This window comes from Lemur catta, chromosome 8, assembly GCF_020740605.2.
Source record: "Lemur catta isolate mLemCat1 chromosome 8, mLemCat1.pri, whole genome shotgun sequence".
NCBI lineage: Eukaryota > Metazoa > Chordata > Mammalia > Primates > Lemuridae > Lemur > Lemur catta.
In genome coordinates, this window is record NC_059135.1 from 65634188 (window position 1) to 65656870 (window position 22683).

The 22683-nt window shown below is 41.4% G+C and overlaps 1 protein-coding gene across 1 annotated transcript in view; it reads right to left on the bottom strand.

Annotated features, from left to right (window-relative positions):
- Positions 1-289: 289 nt before the first annotated feature.
- UPP2 (uridine phosphorylase 2) overlaps positions 290-22683 on the bottom strand; it is a 30409-nt gene continuing 8015 nt past the window's right edge. The window contains 6 exon segments of the mRNA XM_045560293.1: positions 290-441; positions 9267-9413; positions 11479-11524; positions 11526-11694; positions 16786-16898; positions 19544-19699. Of these exon segments, the coding sequence (XP_045416249.1) occupies positions 290-441; positions 9267-9413; positions 11479-11524; positions 11526-11694; positions 16786-16898; positions 19544-19699 (783 nt within the window).

The following is a 22683-nucleotide window of genomic DNA, read 5'->3' on the forward strand; positions in this document are numbered from 1 at the left end:
TGTGAGCTTAATTAATGCTGCATATGAAACTCCAAATGTCACAATCCAGGAGTTTTAAAATTTTAATTATTAGACTGATTTAGTTAACTTATTCTAAAATGAAATTTGAATTTAATTTAATGTGAGTATTAAATTCTTTTGCAATAAATTTCTTTTTTAAGAGGAAAGGATTTCATAAAATCTCTCCATTATGAGTTTAAAGGAGAACTATATGAAGATGCCACAAGTGATATGACTTTCTCATTACAACTTGAGCTACAAACTTACGGGGGAGGGTTGGGAGGTCCAGTTATGACATCTGGTCATGAAGTCCAAGCCGCTGTTTGATGAAATTGCAGAATAGGAACTGAAGCCATGGCCGGGACTATAACAGAACATCATGGGGCAAGCTGATCTGGGCACAGTCAAGTCTGTCAAGAAGTGTCACCCCGACCACAGCAGCTAGAAGAGCAAGAAACACGACTGGTGAAACGAATGGCTTTATCTTTTCTATGGAAACATGAGTCAAACCTGCCAACATCCTTAGCACATGTACTTTGTGTTGTTTTCTCTGTAATGTAGTTGCAACCCAACGAGCCCTCTAGTCTTCTGTATAATTCATGTTTCAGTGGAATTCCACCAACTCCTTTATTTAAATAAGTTAATTGAAATTATTATGAATACTCATCCTTCCTCTTTCCTCCATAATTAGCTAGATTAGGGTTCAGGAAAGCATCATGTTCAAGATATGAACAAGGAGAGATCTTTGCCATCCAAGATGCACAACCTCCAGCTTTCTATCCTATATCCAGTTCTTAGAGAAGGCTCTTCTTACTTGAGGATATAACTGAAGAATTAGCCATTATTCGTTAGGTAACATTTTACTCCTTGGTGCAATGTTTGAGTTTGCCTGCAAAAGCCCTTGCTAAAGAGTAAAGTAGATAGAGAAAGGATACGGAACACTGACCTCAGGAAATACCAATAAAGGTGAGTACTGACCCTCATGAAATTTGAGAAGAAAAAATATGAAATGAAATGTTTAAACATAAGAATCAACTCAGTGTAAGAGCAAATATATTAGCATTTAATTTCTAAAGAATATGGATAAACTCTTATGATAGGTAAGAAATCTGGAGAAAAAGAACAAAAATCTTTTTAAAAAAATGAAACTGTCACTTTTGAAAAGTCACCGTGAGGGCAATGTCTTTGGTGCTATCAGAAAGAGCCAAAGAGAAAAACTGAGTTCCATATGAATTCTTTATTGTCAGTTTCACACAAAATCTTTGATTTCCAGGAATGTGGTTACCCGCATTTAAATCAGTGCCAACCACTTTGAATTATTAAGAGTTTAATAATCTCCATCTGTATCTGCATCATTTTAAAAACGATTTCGGTGCATATGGGATTAGATTTGTCTACATTAACAAGCTTTGAGAGCATAGAGTTGGGCTTGAGTGCAATATTTATTTCTTTGACCTCTCTACTACTTCAGATTTCTTTGTAAGATCTAGATTTGGAAGGAGACGTGTACTGTAATTATAATAGCACATTCTATCTATTTTATTTTTAATGGACAAATAAAAATTGCATATATTTATGGAGTACAATGTAGTGTTTTGATATTTGTATACATTGTGAGATGATTAAATCAAGCTAATTAATATATCCATCATCTCATATATTTATCACTTTTTTGTGGTGAGAACAATTAAAATCTACTCTTTTAAAGATTTTGAAATACATGTTATTATTAACTGTAGCCACCATGTTGTGCAATGGATCTCTAAAACTTATTCCTTCACGTAACTGAAACTTTGTACCCTTTGATCAACATCTCCTCATTCCCCGTCCTGCTCCCCCACCCTCTGGTAACCACCATTCTACTCTCTACTTCTATGAGTTTGGCTTTTTTAGATTCCATATTAGCTGTATTTGTCTATCTGTGCCTGGCTTATTTCACTTAACATAATGTCCTACAGATTCATCCATGTTGTTGCAAATGACAAGATTTCCCTCTTTTTAAAGGCTGAATAGTATTCCACTGTGTATATATACTACATTTTTAAAAATCCATTATCTGTTGATTCCGTATTTTGGCTATTGTGAATAATGCTACAATGAACATGACAGTGCAAGATATCTCTTCAACATATTGATTTCAGTTCCTTTGGATATATACTCAGAGATAGGATTGCTAAATCACATGGTAGCTCCATCTTTGTTTTTTGAGGAATCTCCATAGTTTTCCTTAATGAATGTACTCATTTGCATTCCCACCAACAGTGTACACGAGTTCCTTTTTCTCCACATCCTTGACAACCCTTGTTATCTTTTGTCTTTTTTTATAATAGCCATGTTAATAGGTGTGAAGTGATATCTCATTGTGTTTTAATTTGCATTTCCCTGATGATTGTGATGGTGAGCATATTTTCATATATCTCTTGGCATTTGTATGTCTTCTTTTGAAAAGTGTCTATTCAGGCCCATTTTTTAATTGGGCTTTTTTTTTCTTGCTATTGAGTTGTTTGAGTTCCTTATATATTTTAGATATTAACCTTTTCTCAGATGTATGGTTTGTAAATATATTCTCCATGTAGTTATAAATATTTCTCCAATCCCTGTATCTTTTTTGTTTGGTTTAGTTATTGTTACATACCGAGCATTTATGACATCATTTAATGCCTGCAACTGTGCCATGAACAAGGGATTAGTTTTGTCCCCTTTGACAGATAATGAAGTGAGGGCTTAGAGAGGTCAACCAAGTGGTCCAGTGTGACAGAGGTAGTAGATAGTCAATGAATCCCCAGCTTCCAAAACTGAGGAGAGTTCTCTACCCTCCACCCACTCCTCCCCTGAGCTGGCACATGGTGAGCCATTAGGCAAATCTGCCTTGACCTATCAGTCAAAGTGACCCTCTTGTTCAGTGAAGTGAAAAGCAGTGAAAATATTCAACTTGAGCTCAGTCAAATATTTCATCACCTAGGGCCCTATTTATTCAAAACTCACTTAGTTGTAAAGCAGCTTGGCTGAACAGGTAAACAAGCAAATGGAAGAGCTAGAAACTTCCCCCAGCTTTTCAAGTTAATGATCGGCAAGTCTGTGAAGCCTGACATGGGCTGGCAGTAGTGGGGAAAAGTTGAAAGTCCTTCTCTAATCCTTCACTTGGCAGGAGGATAAAAGGAAACCGGTGTTCTATACTTTTCACAGAGTGGGAGCCGACTTTACTAAGTGTCTTTTCTGGATTTCAAGGGGAATGCCAAAGAGGGAAAAGAACAGGTCGTAGCAATCTCAGTGGTGTTTTCTTGACCCTGGAGAATCTACTAACAAGCAGCATATAATAATCTTGTCACCTAAAATTACTATTTCCATGAGCAATTAAAAGGGACTAATTACCCAAAACAATTTGCTAAAATTAAGCCTGACAGCTTTGCTACCATCATCCTCAGATTAGGCAGGGAGGGTGGCTCCTGGGGAGGAAGAGACACTTAGTGACCTAGCTGTCACCAAGGAGGTTGTCAGCTAACTGACCTGAGGCTGGAATGTTGTGGGGACACACAGATCTGAACATGGAGCTTGATGTACCCTGAGCTGCACCAGGAACACCCAGTGAGTCTCAACCATTTGGGATCATTTATGGCCTCTTTGAGAATCGGTTAGAAGTCATAACTGGAACCTCTTTTCACGTACAAAAAAATACACATATTCCTACATACACAAAACATTCATGTATAATTTCAGGGGGTCCAGGGCCCCCCAAACCCACTCATGAATCCTTAGGAATCCATCACCCTATGCACTGTCACTTTAACCCCACTTCTCTGATTCAGAAGGAACTTCCACAAAGGTTTTCCCATGAGCAGTGGGCAAAGATAGCAGGGCTGGGCACAAAAGCCCAAGTGCACAGCAGAAGCCAAATGGGCTGGCCTTGGGGAAACGGCAACACAGCCAAGGTTAGCTGCACAGTTCCCAGTCTGGTCTTTCTGTCTGCTCCTCCTCCACCTCCTCCTGCTCCTCTCATACACCCATGGCCCCTCAAGGGTTTGAGTTTATTAAGCAAACACCACCTTTATACCCTGTATGCCTGGTATATAAAGCACGAGAATCATTTTTAATCAACAACCCAGAGCCTTTACACTTCCTGTACCTCTGCTGAGACCTTTATCTCAGGCTGCAGGCTCCTTATTAAAAACCAAGTGTGGAGAAATCTATTAATATATTCAAAGGGCCTGGTCAAGGCTAAGGGACATACAAACTATTTGTTCTTCTAGATTGGTGTTTCTCAAAATGTGCTCCAAGAGCCACCTGCATCAGAATCAGAGATGGTTAGTAATTCAGATTCTTAGGCTCTGCCTTTGCCATACAAAATCAGAACTGGGGGTGGGAGTTGGGAGAGGGCAGTGAATCTGGATTTCAAAAAATCTCCCCTTTTAAATTATTTGCACATTAATATCTCAAAGCTACTGCTTTAAAGATTTTAAACTCTAACTCTGAATCAAATCAAGTTACCACAAATGTACATACCTGGACCCTACTTCTTCACGTGCCCGAGGAAATGCTGAATTAGACAGAACCAATTCATTATACCTATGAAGACTGTCCTGTATCTTTTATAAAAGTGTTATTAAAGACAATGCCCATTATAATATAGCTGATAATTTCACTTAAGTTTAACATTTGGATAAAGTTTCTGTGACAAACCTCAAATGCTTCCCATTATTAGATAATGAGGGCTGTGTAAGTCCAGGTGTTTTCATTTTCAGCTTGGCCTCCAGGACACCTGAGTATTTAGGTTTAGTGTTGCACTCGTGGGTTGCCCTCTCTATGCAAACCCTTGAATAAATGCCCCTTATTCTCTATACCTTTGTTTAAAGGGTATGATTATGCCTGCCTCTTGCATTGAAGCTGCCACTAATGCATTTTCAAATAGAGGAGAGTACAAGTCATCTTTCCATGGATAAATGTGTTACTTTTTTCCACCTTATGGAATAGTGGAGAGAGTGGTGGTCAGGAAACAGGGGATCTCAGTTCTAGTCTCTCTCTGTTTCTGTCTAGCTGCATTTCCTCAGACAAATTAATTACACACTCTAGACCTCATTTCATCCTTTGAGAATGGAGCAGATTAGATCTCAGAGATTTCTCCCAAGTCCACATCCTCAGCACATGTGCCTCACACTATCTTGTCAGTTTGAGAACCTGCTGTATCTCCAGGAGGTCCAGCTGCAGCCCTGGGGACTTGAGCTCCTACCAGATGGTGGCCTGCAACCAGAGATGAAGCAGGATGGACACAGAATAGAGCCTGATGTGCTGGGGAGAGGAGGGTCACAGGCAGTGCCAGCCACTCAAAGGGTTGAACCAATGGCCCTAAATGATTCTCTAATGTGTGAGTGTGCTGGCAATGGGGAGGGAGGAGTGGGATAGAGGGCAGGAGAGTAGAATTAAAATGCATCAAACAAAACTATAGAGCTTGGCCTTGATTAAAAATATGTACAAAACTTACAAAGCTAAAGGAAACAAATTATTTTTTAGTCTTGTCTTTGTAAAAATAATAAGTGAATTATTAACCATTTACATCTGATCTTCCAGATACAATGACTGATTTTCTGGGAAAATAATGGCTATGCATACTACTAAATAAGTACCTGCTTAGTGTTTTAGTTGAATCCAACACCAACACCAATCCAACTCAATTGGCATATGCTCAGCTGTTAGGGTTTGCTTGCTGAAATAGCGCAACTACCTGCTTACAACATTTAAAATAGAAAAACCTGCTTTGACTCTTAATCAGGTGCACAGTTTGGTTCTCCTGTCCAGAGACTACCCACCTTGCATCTCCACGGGGAGGCTGCTGACAAAAAGCAGCATAACGTGGTTGGTGCGAAGGGGCCTGAGTCAGACGGAGCTGGGTCCAAATTCCAGCTCAGCTACCATGAGAAGGTGGGACAGTTATCTAAAGTCTCTGAGCTACGATATTTTTTTTCTCTTGTGAGGGCGAAGGGAGCTGCAAATGGTTGCCTTGTACCTTTGTGTAAAATCCTGATTTATCTCCATTTTAGGGTTAAGAAATAACCCAGCTCCACACTGAATATAATCTTTAATCCTTGTTGTAATATCTTTCTGACTTCATCTGTGATCACCATGCAGTTCCCAGAGCTCAATATCCCTCATTGCTGGGAACAGCAGAAGAACATAAAAATGGAATTAAAGTCAAGATTCTGCTCCCTCTTACTGAACTGCACTAAAGTAATATAAAGACTGAATATTTCCCCAAAGTTACCAGTATCTGTCAAAAGAAATAACACTGAATTCTTCTTTTACTCTGAAGAAAAGCCACTGTGAGTGCTGCAAACAACTAAAGACATAGAAGAGGATTTAAGCCGAACCTAATCTTTCTTACACAAACGTTAGGCTTCATATCCTGCCATGCAAGCGTGTGTCAAAAGGCAGCCACCGTCTTTCACACATGAATACAAATTGAACATACTTATCGCAAGTTCACAGTGCGAAAGGATTATCTTCTTTAATCTGAATGTTAGGGGTTTAATTAAAGTAGATTTTGCTTTAAGAGAGGGACAGATATGAGCATATTGTATAATAAAATAATAGATGAATGCATTAATTCAGCATTGTGTAGTGCTTCCATTGTGCAGGTTTATGGTATTCTGAAGACTCAGCTTTTTGATGTGAAATGATTTGGTGAATTCCACGATTTCTCTTCACCCGAATCTTTGTTAAAGCAGTATTGGGTTCCCAATACTCTTTTCCAGAATGATGGGATCAGCATAGCAACGGTGACTTATGGGTTTGGTAGCCTTATTCTAGGCAGTTTATCCACCTACCTTTCACATATCAAGAGACCCAGGGGCTGCAGACACAGAAAAAGAATTATTTGTATAGACCTTACAGCAAAGGGAGGCTTGGCTTTAAGGCTCTGCCTCCCCCTACTGGGACAGTTAAGAGGCACTCTTAAGTCTTTTAGACAATACCAAACCACTAATGTGGCTGGGGAGTGAAGAATTCTGTTTGCTATGGCCATTTGCCATGGCCAAAAAGAGTCTAGTAGCCATTCTTTTCATTCATTCACTCATTCATTCATTCATGTGGCAAATATTTATTGAAAGTGCATATGGCAGACATTATTCTAAGTGCAGGGGATATAGCAATGACAAACAAGGTCCCTGTTTTTATGGTATTTATATTCTAATGGAGAGAAATGATAAATACATGACTTCATGCATTAATATGCACAAAATAATATATAAGTTCCTATATAAACAAACCAGAAATATAGTGAATTAGTAGTGGCCAATGTGATGTGGAGAAATGCAGTAGAATGACAAAATTGTGAGTCAGTGAGTGAGTTTGCAAGGCCTCTCTGCAGAGGTGAGACTTATGGTGAGATTTGATATTAATTGTAAAGATAATAAGTGGCGGTAATCCATGTGGACCCAAGACCTCCTTGTGCCAGGTAGGTACTGAAAAATCTATTTCTACAATGGTCCAAACACAGTGAGTGATTCCTCTGTGTTAGGTCAGTGGGTCTCCAGAACATCTTTGTTTATATAAAAATCTGTTATTCATGCAATGAAGCCATCAGCCGTCCTGTTAGTATGAGTTCAGGTTGGTTATCCAGTCATCTGGTAGCATTAAAGGGACAGAAAAGATCTCAGAAGGCTGCCTGGAGAGGCAGGATGGGTTGGACCATTACTAATAGTGACAGGGATGGGGGACAGGACTGTGGGCCCTGAGCTGTTGATGCCAGGTGAAATCTCTTTTCTCACATTGTTTACCATCGGTTTATCCTCTCTAACTTCCTCTGTTTCAACAGCTGCTTGTGAATGCATTCTCAGCCCTTCCCCACAAGCAAGTTTTTCTGGCTTACACAAAGTGAGTTATAAATGGCTTAAAATCCAAAGGTGCCAGGTGCCAGCTTCCAAGCTTCAGTGCCGTGGGGATAGGATGTTATGAAGTGGCGATGAAAGAAGGGAACACGATAGCATCCCATGCCTGGGGTTTCTGTCTGTGTACTTGGTGCCTGATCTTCCAGGGAGCAGCGTACCAGGAATCCACCTTTTAAAACAGTGGTGTCTGGGGGAGATAAAGAACCCCGGTCACCATGAAGACATTCAGATAGAAATGCTCCCAAGAACTACAGAATTACAGTTACAGATGCCACCTTTAGTGTGCATATTGGCAGCCTAGAAGGGGTCTGCTGGATGAAAAGGCTGCAGCAGTGGCCTGGAAGAGAGCTATTTGCAGGCTGAAATCAGCTACCAGCAGGTTCAGCAGCAGCAGAAAAAAGAAAATGCAGCAGGGGGCAGGAACTACAGAAAGGTAGACAGGAAAGCGTCCAGGAGGGACACCTGCAGGTGGCAGAGAGAGCAAGGTCACAAAGATCTGCAGCAAGGACAGAAAAGCTCTTAACAGAATAACGTCTCTAAGGTTCTGCAACATCCTAAAGACAGAAAGACTCAGGCCCGGGGTTCAGAGGCCTAGAACTCTCCCTGGCTGCCAGCTGGTGCCTCTCCAGGAAGAACCGATGGTCATCACCAAGCTCACAACAGGGTAGCATGTTGGTAACTCGGCATTTTATGTTCAACTGAATGGGCTGCCAAATTCTATTCCATTTACATATTAGGTAAAGACAGGACTCAAGCGATCACTTGTTTACATAATAAAGAAATGTGAGGAGGCATTTCCTGGAGCAGAAATACCTGAATCCAGGTGTCCCTGCAGGCTGTGTGCCCACCGACCAGGCTGCGGCTCAGGCGAGGCCAAGCCTTCCCACTCTCACTAACTTAGAAAAGCAGATGCTATTGCTTCTCTGAAAGGGGGTATTAATGATGACCTTCTAAAGAGTACCAGGTGCATTTGCTGTTCTTCACCCATATTTTACAAGGATTTGCATGTGCACTTATTCTGAGAGATGCTAGTAGTCAAGGATAGTGGTCCTACAATTAATTGCTTTTTATGAACTATAACTTTTTTCTAAAATGTATTCTTAGAAATTACTACATATATTTTTTGTTTGTAATGTGTATATTAAAATTGATTGACCATAAGGACAAATATTGGAATTCAAATTCCACTAGTGATAAAATAAAGCTTTATCACGCTGTAATTCTTTACTGCTCAGTTTTCTTCTCTGGGCGCCAGGACACTACACCCTGTGCTGTCACCTTCACTGGCCACTCCCTCCTTGGTCTCTCCCATCTCCCTTAACTTTTAACATTTAATCAAGGGCATCTTCTCAGCTGTGTCTTTGACCCTGGACATCCATGACAAGCTACCTTTCAGACCACAAAGTCCACACATGGCTGCAAACACTGTAGATTCCATTTCAATATCCCTGAGGCCAGCTTTATGCGCTCTCTTCAAGTAATCTAACTTTTTTCCCTTGGAAAAGGAGCACAGTGCTCCATCTAATTGACCTTGGCCTGAAAGAGAATGGAGAACATTTAGTGACTTGACGTCTTACCACAGTGGCAGTGGCATCACCAAGAGGCTTGCTGTCAGCTGAAATGCTGCCACCTCTAACTCCTGACCCTGCTCCCCGGATAGGAGAAACTGGGCCATCAGAACCCTCCTGTCCTAGGGCCGTGGAGTGAGGCTGGGGAGTGTCCATAGCTGAGGGCCCCATTCTGGGCCTCATAGCCAACTGAGTGGCTGCAGCGGCCAGCACTGTGCTCTGGGACATCATGAACCCAGGGGGTCGCTGAGAGAGCTGCCCTTTAAGGAAAATCTTGGGTTGCTCCAGTGAGTGGGGGATGGCCCGGGCACAGGTGCTGAGGTAAAAGAAGAGGCTTCAAGGCTCAGTGATGATGATACTAAGCCACTTAAGGACCAGACGGTGGTTTGGATATTGTAGCTATTCATATGATCATTGTGACAGTGACAGCCATGCACAGACAGCACACATCCCTCAGGCTGCATGCCACCCCTTAGTGGTCACGTTTCCTCTCCAGGCTGCCCCAGGGTTCATTGATCACTTAATTTCACCTGTATCAACCAGTGGGGACAGAGGAGGGGGAGAAAATCCTAACACCGTTATTTCCCCTGGACCCTGTGTGCACCCGGAAACAGACCTCTTCTCCCCTCCCCACTCCTGAGAGGGCCCAGATTGAAGCTGGTGAGCTGATCAGACTCCGTCACCGTCAAGTATTCGCACAATCCTCTTTGGGGCTAATTCCTATCTTTTTCTCCCTTTTCTCTACCTCTTTCACGCTACTGCCACCCTGACAGTCTCTTTCTCCTCGTTCCTTCTCTTGTCTTCAGAGCCGCCTGCCGATACCTCCAACACAGCGTTACTCAAGCTGATTCCAACACGGACGTCCCAGGAGCCAAGCAGGTCGCCTCGGGGAGAGGGTCTGCCTGGTCTGGCGGGAGCAGCCTCACTGCACCTTCCGCAGATGTAGACCCTGCTATTTCAAAAGTCAGAAATCTGGATTTTTCATATGAAATTTCCAGAAATTATAAATGTTGGCAAAATAATTCACATTTTAAAAAACATCGTGCAGGCCAAAGAAAATACTGACTCCAACAAGTTGCCAATTGCAAACTCTGCCTAAACACAGGGTGGGGGACCCTCCAGGTGAGGGGACTGTGAGCCAGGGCAGGACTGAGGGTCTCAACCCTGTCAGATGCAATACCCCTCCCATTTTATAACAAGTATGTGGTGAAACCACCTTTGCTAAACTGAAATAAAATTTACAGATGATACAATCTATCTCCATACATAATTTTTAAAAGTTCAATATTATACCTTAAGTTTGATCCAAGGGGAAATAAAAGTAATTTATGATGAAATAATAATGGATTTTGAGATGAACAAAATTACACTGCAAGATTTCCAGAATGCCCTGAAGGCCTGGAACCAGCCCTGTGTAGATTCTTTCTCCCAGGATGAGGAGGGTCTGTCCTTGAGGGTCTTTCTCTGCCGGCCTTTCACCCCTGTACAAGAGCTGCTACTTGGCAGTCACCTTCAGTTTGTCTCTAAGCTTGGTCTGAGGACCCTTTCCTCGTGGCTGAGAGATAAAAGCACCACTCTGAGACCACCTCATCCCGGTGAGATTTATTCCCCCAAACATTTCTCCCTGTTCCCTGGTCCCCACTCTTTCCTGGGGATCAGATTCCCCTCTGAGGTCCAGGTGAATGGCAGAAACATAGAATCAGCACATTTCTCTTCTCTTAGAGCCACCAATTTAAGTTAGAGGCATAAACAGAGGTAAGATTTCACAAACATCACTTATTGCACTTTAGTATTCGATGTGTGCTTGGAGGTTAAACCCACTCGCAACATAAATTCATTCTGGGTGTTTTTCGGCTGCTTATTCTATCCTTATGTTCCTGTGCTTTAGCAAGTTCAAAAGGCTATTTCAGTTCCTTTTTTAATCCACAACCATTAGTTTTCTAAAGTGGAGTTTTTAATATAATTATGGGTTTGACTAACAAAGAGTTGCTGGCATTTTTCTATTGCCTTCACAGTTTATAAATTATTCTCACCTTCATAAAAATCATAGGTACACATTGTATGCCCAATAAGGGTTGGGGAAGTTGGGGATTTCTTTGCTACAGCTGAATAGTTTTTCAGCCAGGTCCTTGTTCTAGTTCAGTACCAGGGGTGACAGGTTGTCCAAGATCACCTGTCAAAACCAGGGCTTGAGGAAGGAGTTTGCAGCTGTATCCATTATTACGACAGATCCAGGCACAATCCCTGCAATGTGAGAATAAATAAGTGATTACAGAAGAGTACCATTTAGAGTTTACTTTTGACACATAGGATGCAACCTATTCTGACAACATTAGTTAACACTCGCTGCTAATGATGCTCCCTATTTTCATCTTTAAAATTATTTTCTTTTCCAAATGCAATTAAATACCATTCAGAACAGGCATTTACAGTTGTTGTCTTTCCAGATTCACATTTACAATGTGATGGAGTTTAAATTTCAAGACAAACATGATTCTTGGGCATGCAAATTAGTACCAGCCTTCGGGCTCGAATTTGAATAAATTAGGTCAGGAATAAACTAAATGAGCCTGCCAGCAAGTAACTTTCATAAAGTGACGTGACTTCTAATATTTAATCTTCTCTGCAACTCCTTGATTACTATAATTTCTTTGCATCTCTATCCGCTTTTTCTTCTGATTCTTGTCACATTCGTTCCCTCTCCTCCCTGACTCCATGTAAATTAGGCCTCTTGGCTGACCCTCTGGTTGCTACAAAGTCTGGCTTCCCAAGGGACTGGGGCTTACTCTAGAAACCATTTTCTGCCAGCTGTCATCCTCCCTCCCTGGGATCCCTCTCATCTCTCCACCCTCCACCTTTTCATCAGACTAACACCTACTCATTCTTCAGGTGTCAGCCTAAATCACCTCCTGCAAAAGGTCTGAACCCATGGAGGGGAAACAAACAAATGAAAAAGTTAAAAGGCACATTTTTGTGTGCTTTGTTGAAGATTAGGTGACAATGTGAGGATGATTTTATATCTGGGTTCTCAGTCCTGTTCTAAAGATCTTTATCTCTGTTTTTGTGCCAGTACCATGCTCTTTTTGTTACTACAGCCTTGTAGTAAAGCTTGAAGTCTGGTAGACTGATGCCTCCCCATTTGTTCTTTTTGCCTAAGACTGCTTTGGCTGTACGAGGTCTTCTCTGGTTCCATATGAAGTGCAGAATTATTTTTTCTAGATCTTAAAGAATGATTATAGAATTTTGATAGGGATTGCATTAATTCTGTAGATTACTTTAGGTAGTATGGACATTTTAACAATATTGATTTTGCCAATCCATGAGCATGGTAGGGGAGTCCATCTGTTTACATCTTCTACAGTTTCTTTTCTCAGTGCTTCATAGTTCTCCCTGTATATGTCTCTCACCTCTTTTGTTAAATATATTCCTAAATATTTAATTGCCTTTGATGCTATTGTGAAAGGTGTTGTGTCTTTGATTTGGTTTTGGGCTTGACTGTTATTAGCTTCAACAAAGCAGACAAAAATGTACATTGGGGAAAAGAATCTCTATCCAATAAATGATGCTGGGAAAACTGGATAACCATATGAAGAAGATTGAAACTGGATTCCCACCTCTAATCCCTCACAAAAATCAACTCACGATGCATAACAGACTTAAACCTAAGGCATGAAACCTTAAGAATTCCAGAAGGAAATGTTGGGAAAACTCTTATAGACATTGGCCTATGCAAAGAATTTATGAAGAAGACCTCCAAAGCAATCACAGCAGCAACAAAAATGAGTAAATGGGACCTGATCAAATTAAAAAACTTCTGTACAGCCAGGGAAACTATGATTAGAGCAAATAGACAACCTACAGAATGGGAGAAAATATTTGCATTGTACACATCTAATAAAGAGCTGATAACAAGAACCTACATAGAACTTAAGAAAATTAACAAGAAAAAATCAAACAACCCCATCAATAAACAGGCAAAAGATATGAACAGAAACTTTGCAAAAGAAGACAGAATAATGGCCAGCAAACATATAAAAAAATGCTCAACATCTCTAATCATCAGGGAAATGCAAATCAAAACCACAGTGAAATTTCACCTAACTTCAGTGAGAATGGCCTTTATCAAAAAGTCCCAAAACAACAAATGCTGGCATGGATGTGGAGAGATTGGAACACTCTTACACTGCTGGTGGGGCTGCAAATTAGTACAACCCCTGTGAAAAGTAATTTGGAGATATCTCAAAGAGCTAAAAATAGAAATACTATTTGATCCAGCAATCCCACTACTAGGCATCTACCTAAAGGAAAAAAAGACATTCTATATTAAAGACATCTATGCCTGAATGTTTATGGCAGCACAATTCACTATTGCAAAGATATAGAAACAACCTAAGTGTCCATCAGTACATGAATGGATTAATAAAATGTAGTATATGTACACTATGAAATACTCAACTGCAAAAAACAACGGTGATGTAGCACCTCTTTATTATCCTGGATAGAGCTTGAGCCTGTCCTTCAAAGTGAGGTATCACAAGAATGGAAAAACAAGTACCACATGTACTCGCCATCAAATTGGTACTAACTGATCAACACTGAGGTGCTCACATGGTAGTAATATTCACTGGGTGCCAGTCAGGTGGGAGGGAGGTGGTAGGGGTGGGTAAACTCACAACTAATGGAAGCAGAGTGCACTGTATGGGGGAAGGGCATGCCTCTAGCCCTGGCTTGGGTGAGGCAAAGGCATTACATGTAACCAAAATGTTTGTAGCTCCATAATATTCTGAAATACAAAAAAAAAGTTAAAAGACAACACAGACGGGTTACATTAAATTTCCCTAAGCCTAGCTTTGACCCAGCTTTTAACCCAGTCTGATTTCTATATAGAGGATGAATAAGAAGATATAAGAAGATAGTGCCCTACACTCTCTCTGTTCTAACATTCACCACACTTTTTATAATTATCCTATTTGTTTATCTATTTCTCTGACAGAACATAAGCTCTATAAAGGCAAGAACAATGTCTGTCCACTGCTCTGTCCCAGTCTAGCACTGTACCTGCCACATTCATTATAGGTACTCAATAAAAAATTGTTGAATGAGTGAATGATTCTATAGAGATGCCATAGAACATAGGTCTGCAAACTACAGTCCATTAGCCAAATCCCACTTGTTTTTTTAAATAAAGTTTTACTAGAACACAGCCACTCATATATTCGTTTACATACCGTCCATAGCGACTTCCAAGCTACAGTGGCAGAGTTGAGAAGTTGCAACAGAAACCACATGATTAGCAAAGCCTAAAATATTTTCTACCTGGCCCTTTACAGAAAAAGTTTACCAATCCCTTCTATAGAGCACAGCTTATCCTTCTGGATGGTATAAATTCTGATATTGATTAAAGTAGAATTAATTCCAAAACACTTTAGAAGATCCAGCTAGAGACCCAGGTTGGCTTCAATGATAGAGCTTTGATGGGTCATATACTTTTTAAATAAGCCAAACAAGTGGCTCCTGGAATTATTCACAATGTCCTAAGAATAGGAAAGTGATTGAGAGGGAAGTTGAAAATGTGTGCATATAAAATGATGTTATTCACATGCTATCCTAATATTGATATGTGTTAGAGCATTGAAGTCATGGTTAAAGACTCTCAAAGACCAACATACTATTTAACTTAGTACTTTAGTCCTGTCAAGTTGTGTTGCCTCATGTAAGGAGTGATAATGTCAGCAAAATAATTTGTACCTCTTTCATCTCAAATGTGATGCTGCTTAAAGTAATACAAACAAATACATCTTACAGATAAGCCAAGAGTTCTTAATGAGAACAAAACTTCAAAATGAAGGTGTCCACACCAGTGCAGTGGTTTCATTTGCCACCATTCGTAGCCCTTCGTTGTGATATTGGCACTACCAATGTGCTGTATTATCATGTTGCCATGTAACAAAAGACCATGACCATGAGCTGGATGGTTCAACAGAGTGCCTTGCCCATGCTGGACACTCATCGATATCAAGTGGCAACCACAGCAGCCAGATGTACACTGCATGGGTGTGGGCTACGGAGACAGGTCCTTGTGTCCCACAACCCAAGAGTTACGAGCAACCTTAATAACAATGTTATCTATTTCATCCCCAAATACACTGGTCCCTGCTATTGGTTTTTTGGGATATTGTTGGATAAACTACAGTGGAGAAGGATGCCTGATCTAATCCTGATTGCTAATGTTCCCCTCCTCTCTCTGGATGGACATCCACAAATGTCCTTTTTTCTTCCATGTGTGAGGGTCTTGGCTGGACTTTATTCCTGGACCATAGCTGCAGAGAGGCCATAATAGTCTTTTCAAACATGTCTGATTCTATGAAGTGTGACTCAGCCAACTGTGGCTCTGTGATACTGAACATCCCACTCCTCTAGTTCTTTGAGGACTTCTGAAGTCCCTTCTTGCTCCAAAAATGTGTAGTTCTAAGACCATTTCTCTTCCAAAATCTTAGCCCTTTTTGTAATGCCCATTCAGTTCCGTCACACTGCCAACCAAACTTTTCCATTTACGATGCCCAGTCTGTATTTGCATTTGGTATGGTAAAATCATACCCTAACAAGATCTGGTCCTTAAGAAAAGACTTAAGGAGAGGTTGCCTCAAAACTTCACCTCAGCACATTCTGGAACCAAAAACAAGGCCCCTTTACAGCTGTCTGGCCAGCCGAGGACGAAGGGAGGTGGGGAGGCTCAGGGAAAACCTTGGGAAGCATCGCTTGACCTTCCCTAAAAGCCTAGCCTGGTCTCTTTCTGGAATACTGATGAGAAAGAGACAGCAAAGAAAAGGGCTATAGTAACTGGTGTGAGTTAAAAGCAACGTTTTCCTAAGAGCTATGCAGTCTGCTTACTTAGCTGATAAAACCAGCAAATCTTTGTGATTATTTTTTTACTTGCACACACATTTCTGTCACAAAATTCCCGAGCCTTGAAATTTACCCTGTGAAAATTCTCTCTGTCTCTCTGTCTCTCTGTCTCTCTGTCTCTCTGTCTCTCTCTCTCTCTCTCTCTCTCCCCCTCCTCAAAACATATTTCCTAGACATTCTTCTATTTTTCCCCTTATAAACACATAAGACCGCCTGGCAATAGGCAGTGGGGTCTCTCCTTCCAGTTTTCCATGAAGAAAAAATGAAGTAGAAAAGAAAAATGCAACGTGGGTAGATTTCCTCAAATCTCCTCAAATCCTAATGCTTTTTAGTCCATCTGTGTTTCTGCTTAGCTCCGAGTGTGTTGGTGTATTTTGGCAGCTACCCTGTAGGCAAGGAGGTTCTAAGGGCAGAAATCAAGCCATCTCCCCTATTCCCCCCAGGTACCGATTGGGATAACGGTGGCGTCACAGCACCGTGCACGGTGGAGTAATGTGATGAGTTCGTGAAGCATCATAGGAACGCAGGGGCTGCCCACGCCCTGCTGCTGGGAGAGAGAGGCAGTCATCATCCGTCTTGCAAACTGGTACGCGAATGGGGCATATTTTCTTCCTTCCTTACAAGTTAACAGCCCTCAGATAAATTTACATAGTCATTAAGATTTCGCCAATGCTGAGGAAGACGTAAGTCATCCCTAACTGAGGCCTCGGTGACATGCTGATGGATGTGTCCATCTGTGCGCACCAGCGGGGGGCATCCGCCGCCCCTTCCTTCGACTTCTACCCTCAAGGTCACGGTCACGGTCACGGTCACGGTCACGGTCACCGGCAGACGGCGCGGACCGCGTGGCGCAGGCCTGTTGGGGCAGTGCGGCTCCTCCTCTCCCCACCAGGCTGTCTACGATGAACCTTTGAAACAGGGCTTTTTGCAAGATTGACTTGATTTCAGGAAATATAATTTGGGCTGCCATGTCACCAGAACTTTCCCACCGTACTTAATGAAATAGCGACTCCATTTCACATACTGCTGATTCTGTGAGCGCTGGGAAAGGCGCCAGGGTAGAAATGCGGGTGAGATCACACCTGACGATTTGACGCCTATCCGGAACGTGTAGGTGAGTTTAAGTTGCTGCAGGTTGTTGCAGGCTGTGACCGTAACCTTGGTTTGCTGCAGCATTTGGAACAGTGGAATCGATGTCACCAGAGGAGGGGTTAACACAGGCTGGAGGGGTCAGTGACCCCGGTAGTTATACTGTTCTATTAATAATAACTCTCCAGAAAGATCCTGCAGGCTGTAATTTGTAGAAACTGGGACTGAGTTCAAAATCGGTGGCGACTTCATTCTTGACATAACAGCAGAGACCGTCAAATGTATTCCTCAATGTTTTCTACTCTTGGACACAAAGACTTTGGAAAACCACTGTAGCTGTGACCACGTTTTCACCCGAGTTCCCTCCCTCTCACCATTAAGAACACTGAACTAATTTAAACCTCTGCCTTCCCCATTTTTGGTTCCTACTGAATATGCCGTGGCATCTAAATGCTTTGCAAGCCTCCTGGAGCCAGAAATCAAACCTGTATTGATTTGCATGTTCAAGATTTACAGGTCTGGGGCTTTGGCACTGACTCTATGACTAATGAATAAACTCTCTAAGTATCATTTTCCTCAACTATAAATTAAGAGGATGAGTTATTATTTGATCTATTAGATTCCTTCTAAATCATATATCGGATAAGCTTATGATTATCACTTATTATGTGACATGGTGATAAAATGTCAAATGGACTTGTGCTCTCCCCCTTTCTCTCTCTCTCTCTCTCACACAGACACACACACACTCACACACTCACTCACACCCCTCAGCAGCTACTGGAGAGAGGGAATTTTTGCAGGAAGGATCCCAGCTGGGACTCCCCTGCCTGCCTAGTAAGGGCCATTCTAACTGGCTGACGTTGGCGTGGTACAGATTTCAGGTCTTTCCCCCAACAGGACGGCAGGATCAGTCTACTGCTGTTTTTTCTATCTTACTCTGAAGTTTTACTGCTCATTTATGATAGTTTCACATTTTTATAAACCTCATCTTTTTGTCCTTCCCCATTTACTGTGCAAAAAAGGATAAACAGCTATGGTCTAAAAGTCCAGCAAATGTTAGTGAGAAAAGATTTGCCAAGATTGGAGGATATCCAGCTCCCTTCTAATACAGATATTCTCTGATGACTTATTGAATGAAAAAATGAATAAATGAATAAATTCTTTCATTGGAGCAGGCTTCAAGCACTCCTGGCCCAGAGAAGAAATCAATTTAGATTTTTCCTTCTTTGCCTCAGGCTTTCAGCCATGATCATCGCACTCCATCTCCAGGTACTGTAGGGTGATCAATGGATGTACCAGTTCCCTGGTGTAGGTGTTACTTACAACTCCACTTCTTAGAATTGTTGCTCCTCTGTAGGAGACTCTACTCCATCCCCTGGCATGCCTGCCTGTGTGCCTTATGAGGACCGTAGTGTCCAGACATGTGACTCAGAGTGAGTGCATCAGAATACAGTGCTGTGCAGAGGGTCGAGCTTAGGAAGGCACACTAGGTAGCCATGTACATACACCCTCATAAGTGCACACCACACTGAGTCCAAGGGGGAAATGGCCTATGTGTTCCCAAAAACTGCAAATCATTCCACTTTCATTTTGTCTTAGGACACTGTTTGTGTCCATAACTGCTAACATATTCTAAATTCAGGAGAGCAATTCACAAGAGCTCCATGGAAATACATTAACAGCTTCTCAGCAAGCTTATTATAGTGTTAAACAGCACTGCTTTAGCAATCCTGAAAATTGGCCCTTGTGTACTAAAAGCTCAACATTCTCAAAGCTGGATAAGCGACAGAGGAGAGAAAACTGTGGGGTAGTTTTTAGTTTGTTAATCAATTGCAAAGTAGAGAGAGAGGGCATGTGCTTTGAGGATTTCCCCCTAACCTGAGTAGCTATTATTAAGTGGTAACTAATAAATCAAAGTGACATTGCATGCTACGTTCTGCCCTGAGGGCTTTTTCCAATAATGAATGTCATACCTGGACACTTAGTTTAATTGTGTAAGAAAGCAAAGCAGGAAGGGCAAAGAACTCCTGTATTTGGAAGGTTTTGCTTTTTTCTCTAGCCTGAGCAGAGCAGCTGAAATGCAACCATTCAGTGCTACACTGATGGAGAGTACAAGCCCAGTTTGTACACACCACATCTGTCTGTCCCAGCACAGATGTCTTTTATGTCTTCTCCACCTTCCTCCAACCCCAGCTCCTTGTGCATAAATAGTGCAAATGCTTTCATTCTGTTGGGGCTCCCACCGAGGCAGACAAACTGTTAATAAAAATAACTAAGTACCTGCCATAGTAACTGAGATAAGAATCAAGGGTCAGCTTTCAACTCTAATGTTTTCATTTTATTTTTTAGTTAATGTACTTAAGCGTGTGTAGATGTCATGGGTTATCTTCATGAATTAGTTAATTTGCATCATTAACCTGTAAATAAGGCAACCAGATACAAAGTTTTACATACCAAATTAGTAAAGAAAAGCACCAAATCAAAATGAGTGTTGATACCTTTGAAGGAGGTATTTCCTGGTGTTTTTGTTTATGGTGAACACCAACCTGCATCTTAAGTTGATACAGACAGCCTAGTGTTGGGCATTAACATAATTTATGCTTAGGATATAAGTACCAAGGCCATGGAATGTAAGTAATATGAGAGCAAAAGGAGAACTACCAGTTTTAGATGTGTTTTCGGATTCTACATCCCCAATCCTAAGTTTTTATTGTAAAATATACCATGTTAGCTTAAAGCTTTAAAAGGATCGTGTCAAGACTTTTCAACTTTTCATTCAGATACAACTCTCATGGAACAAGCCTTCTTATTGTACATTTGGAGTTTCACTGCAGCATTCATCAATTCCAGTGATTTTGTTTTTGTCTTATTCATGTTTTCACATCTCTGAAATTAGGATAGGTGTTGGAGTCAGAGGTGTCAAATCTAATAAAATTGTTTGGTGGTTGCTTGTGCAACAGCTTGTTAGGACCACATGAGCCCCAGGGACAGGGATGGGAGAGGTGGGTGCCGGAGAGAGGAGCAGAGCGGCGCCAGGGTCGGTGCGGAGAGGGCGAGCAGCCGCGGACGCTCGGGCCCAGGAGGAAGCACAGCGCACAGAAGGCGCCAAGTGCTCTGGGACTCTGAGATCAGTGGTGAGATGCACAAAGTGTGAAGAAGCTCCAAAACAGCGAGAGAAGCCCGCCCTTTGAGGTTAGGTAAACCTGGCTTTGAAACCCAACCCCATCGCCAATTAAGTAACTTGCTCCATGTCAAACATGTAATCTATGTGCCTCAGACCGTCTCCAAAATAGGAAAAACACAGTACCCCTCAAAGGATTTCGCAAGGAGAAAATGGGATTGCATATGGCAAAGGACATTGCACAAATCCAGGCACCTTCCCAGTGTTCTGCAAATGGTGACTATTAGTTCTCATCATGCAGCAAGTTCTCGGCCCTGCTTTTGTAGCTTGGTTATTTTGTCTATATTGCAGAATTTAGTACAAATAAAGCTAATTCAAGTCTTCTAGTGGGAAAGGGGGAGTTGGTGGTACCTGGCTGATGTGCACAGCATCAGGTGGGGGATCTGGCTGGCTGGCAAGGTCCCATTAGGGATAAGGAATATCTTTCTAAGGAAATACCTAGCTGAGGTTGTAGAGTACATGCTTCCGTTCACAAACAATGTGCTATAACTGTTGGGTGGTCTGATTACACGATGCATTCTGTTTCCATTTAGCAATAACTCCTGTACTGCACTCATTCTCAATTATGGGATGTAATTATTCCTTTATCCAGGGCCTCTGCTTCTCTTTTACCCTTATTATTGTCTTTTCTCTGCCTTCTTTTGAGTTTCCTTGATGGGGTCTTATGTTGGTAGTGAACTGCAATGGAAGTCACCCACAAAGGCTGGGTGGCAATGAGGGTAAGACCATAGCTTCAGGTGAGTTTTTAAATTATTATTGATTATTCATGAAATTTTCTTCTCTGCTGGTACAGATAGTTAAGACTTGGCTCAAGATCTAAGTACAAGATGACCTTTTTTTTTTTTAAACAAAATACAGTAGTTTGAAAATAACCTCAGTGTGTGGTGCCAGTGAATGTAAATTACAACTATTCAGATTGACCATAAAACCAAAACAGATGTTAGAATAGCTTGTGGTTTGAATTCTTCTTTGAACTATAGATATTGCTGTGAGCAACAGGAATTTCTGAATATTTCTGAAGACATAAAGATGATATGCACAGACAGAAGCAGCTTAGTTGTTGAAGTCTTACTCCTAAATCAGACTTACTAAACATCACCTCTAGACACAGTTTCAGTCTGGCTGCTCTAATGAATAGCAAAATATAGCTGAAGACCACCAACCAACATTGACCTTAAGTGACATTTACTGTGATTTATATCCCAAACAAAATGACCTTTTGTCCTGGTTTTGCCAAAGAAGTTAGAAGTGCACTGGGAAGGAGTCAGAGGCATTGCAAAAACATGTTAAGGACTTTGTCCAGTGACTGCCAGAATAAACACATTTTCAAATATCCCTAGTATCTTAAAAGACTTAACTTTGCAATGTTATGTTAACCTGGTCCTATTGCATTTTCTGTACTTTATATGCTAACAAAAAAGTATAAACACCTTCAAAATGCACCATATTACCCAGAGTCTTATAAAGTAATGATTTTTCCATGTTACTTGAAATTCCTAGAGAGAGATTGGAGGGTATCAGTTAGTGATTTTATAAAAGACATATTTGGATGTTGTGTTTGAATAGATAACTTCTAAAGATCCTCCACCATATTTGGAATTGTCTGATTCTATCCAGTGGGTGTGGCAGAGATTGACTAGCTGTTCACCTAAACTGCCTTCTTTCTGGGCACACAGCTAAACTTAACTTCTCAGCCTCCTTTCCAATTAGACGAGGCTATATATAGTTCCAGCTACTAGAATGTGAGCAGAGGTGCTGGGTACCACTCCCAGTCCTAGCCCATAGAAGTCTTTCATCCTACAAGAAGGATCTGTTGGTGATCCTACATATCATCTAATTTCTTCTGCTAGATGGGTGTTTACACACAGGGAAACTTAGCAAGTCACTCCTTGAGAGTGATAGAGCAACAAAGTGGAAGGAGCCTGGGTCCCTGCATAACCAGTTGGAGGAAAGCCTTCCATCAACGAAGAACATCCACCTTGTGCCTAATGTGAGTGAGATGTAAACTTATATTGTGTTAAGCCACTGAGATTTTGCAGTAGCAGCTAGGACAATCTTC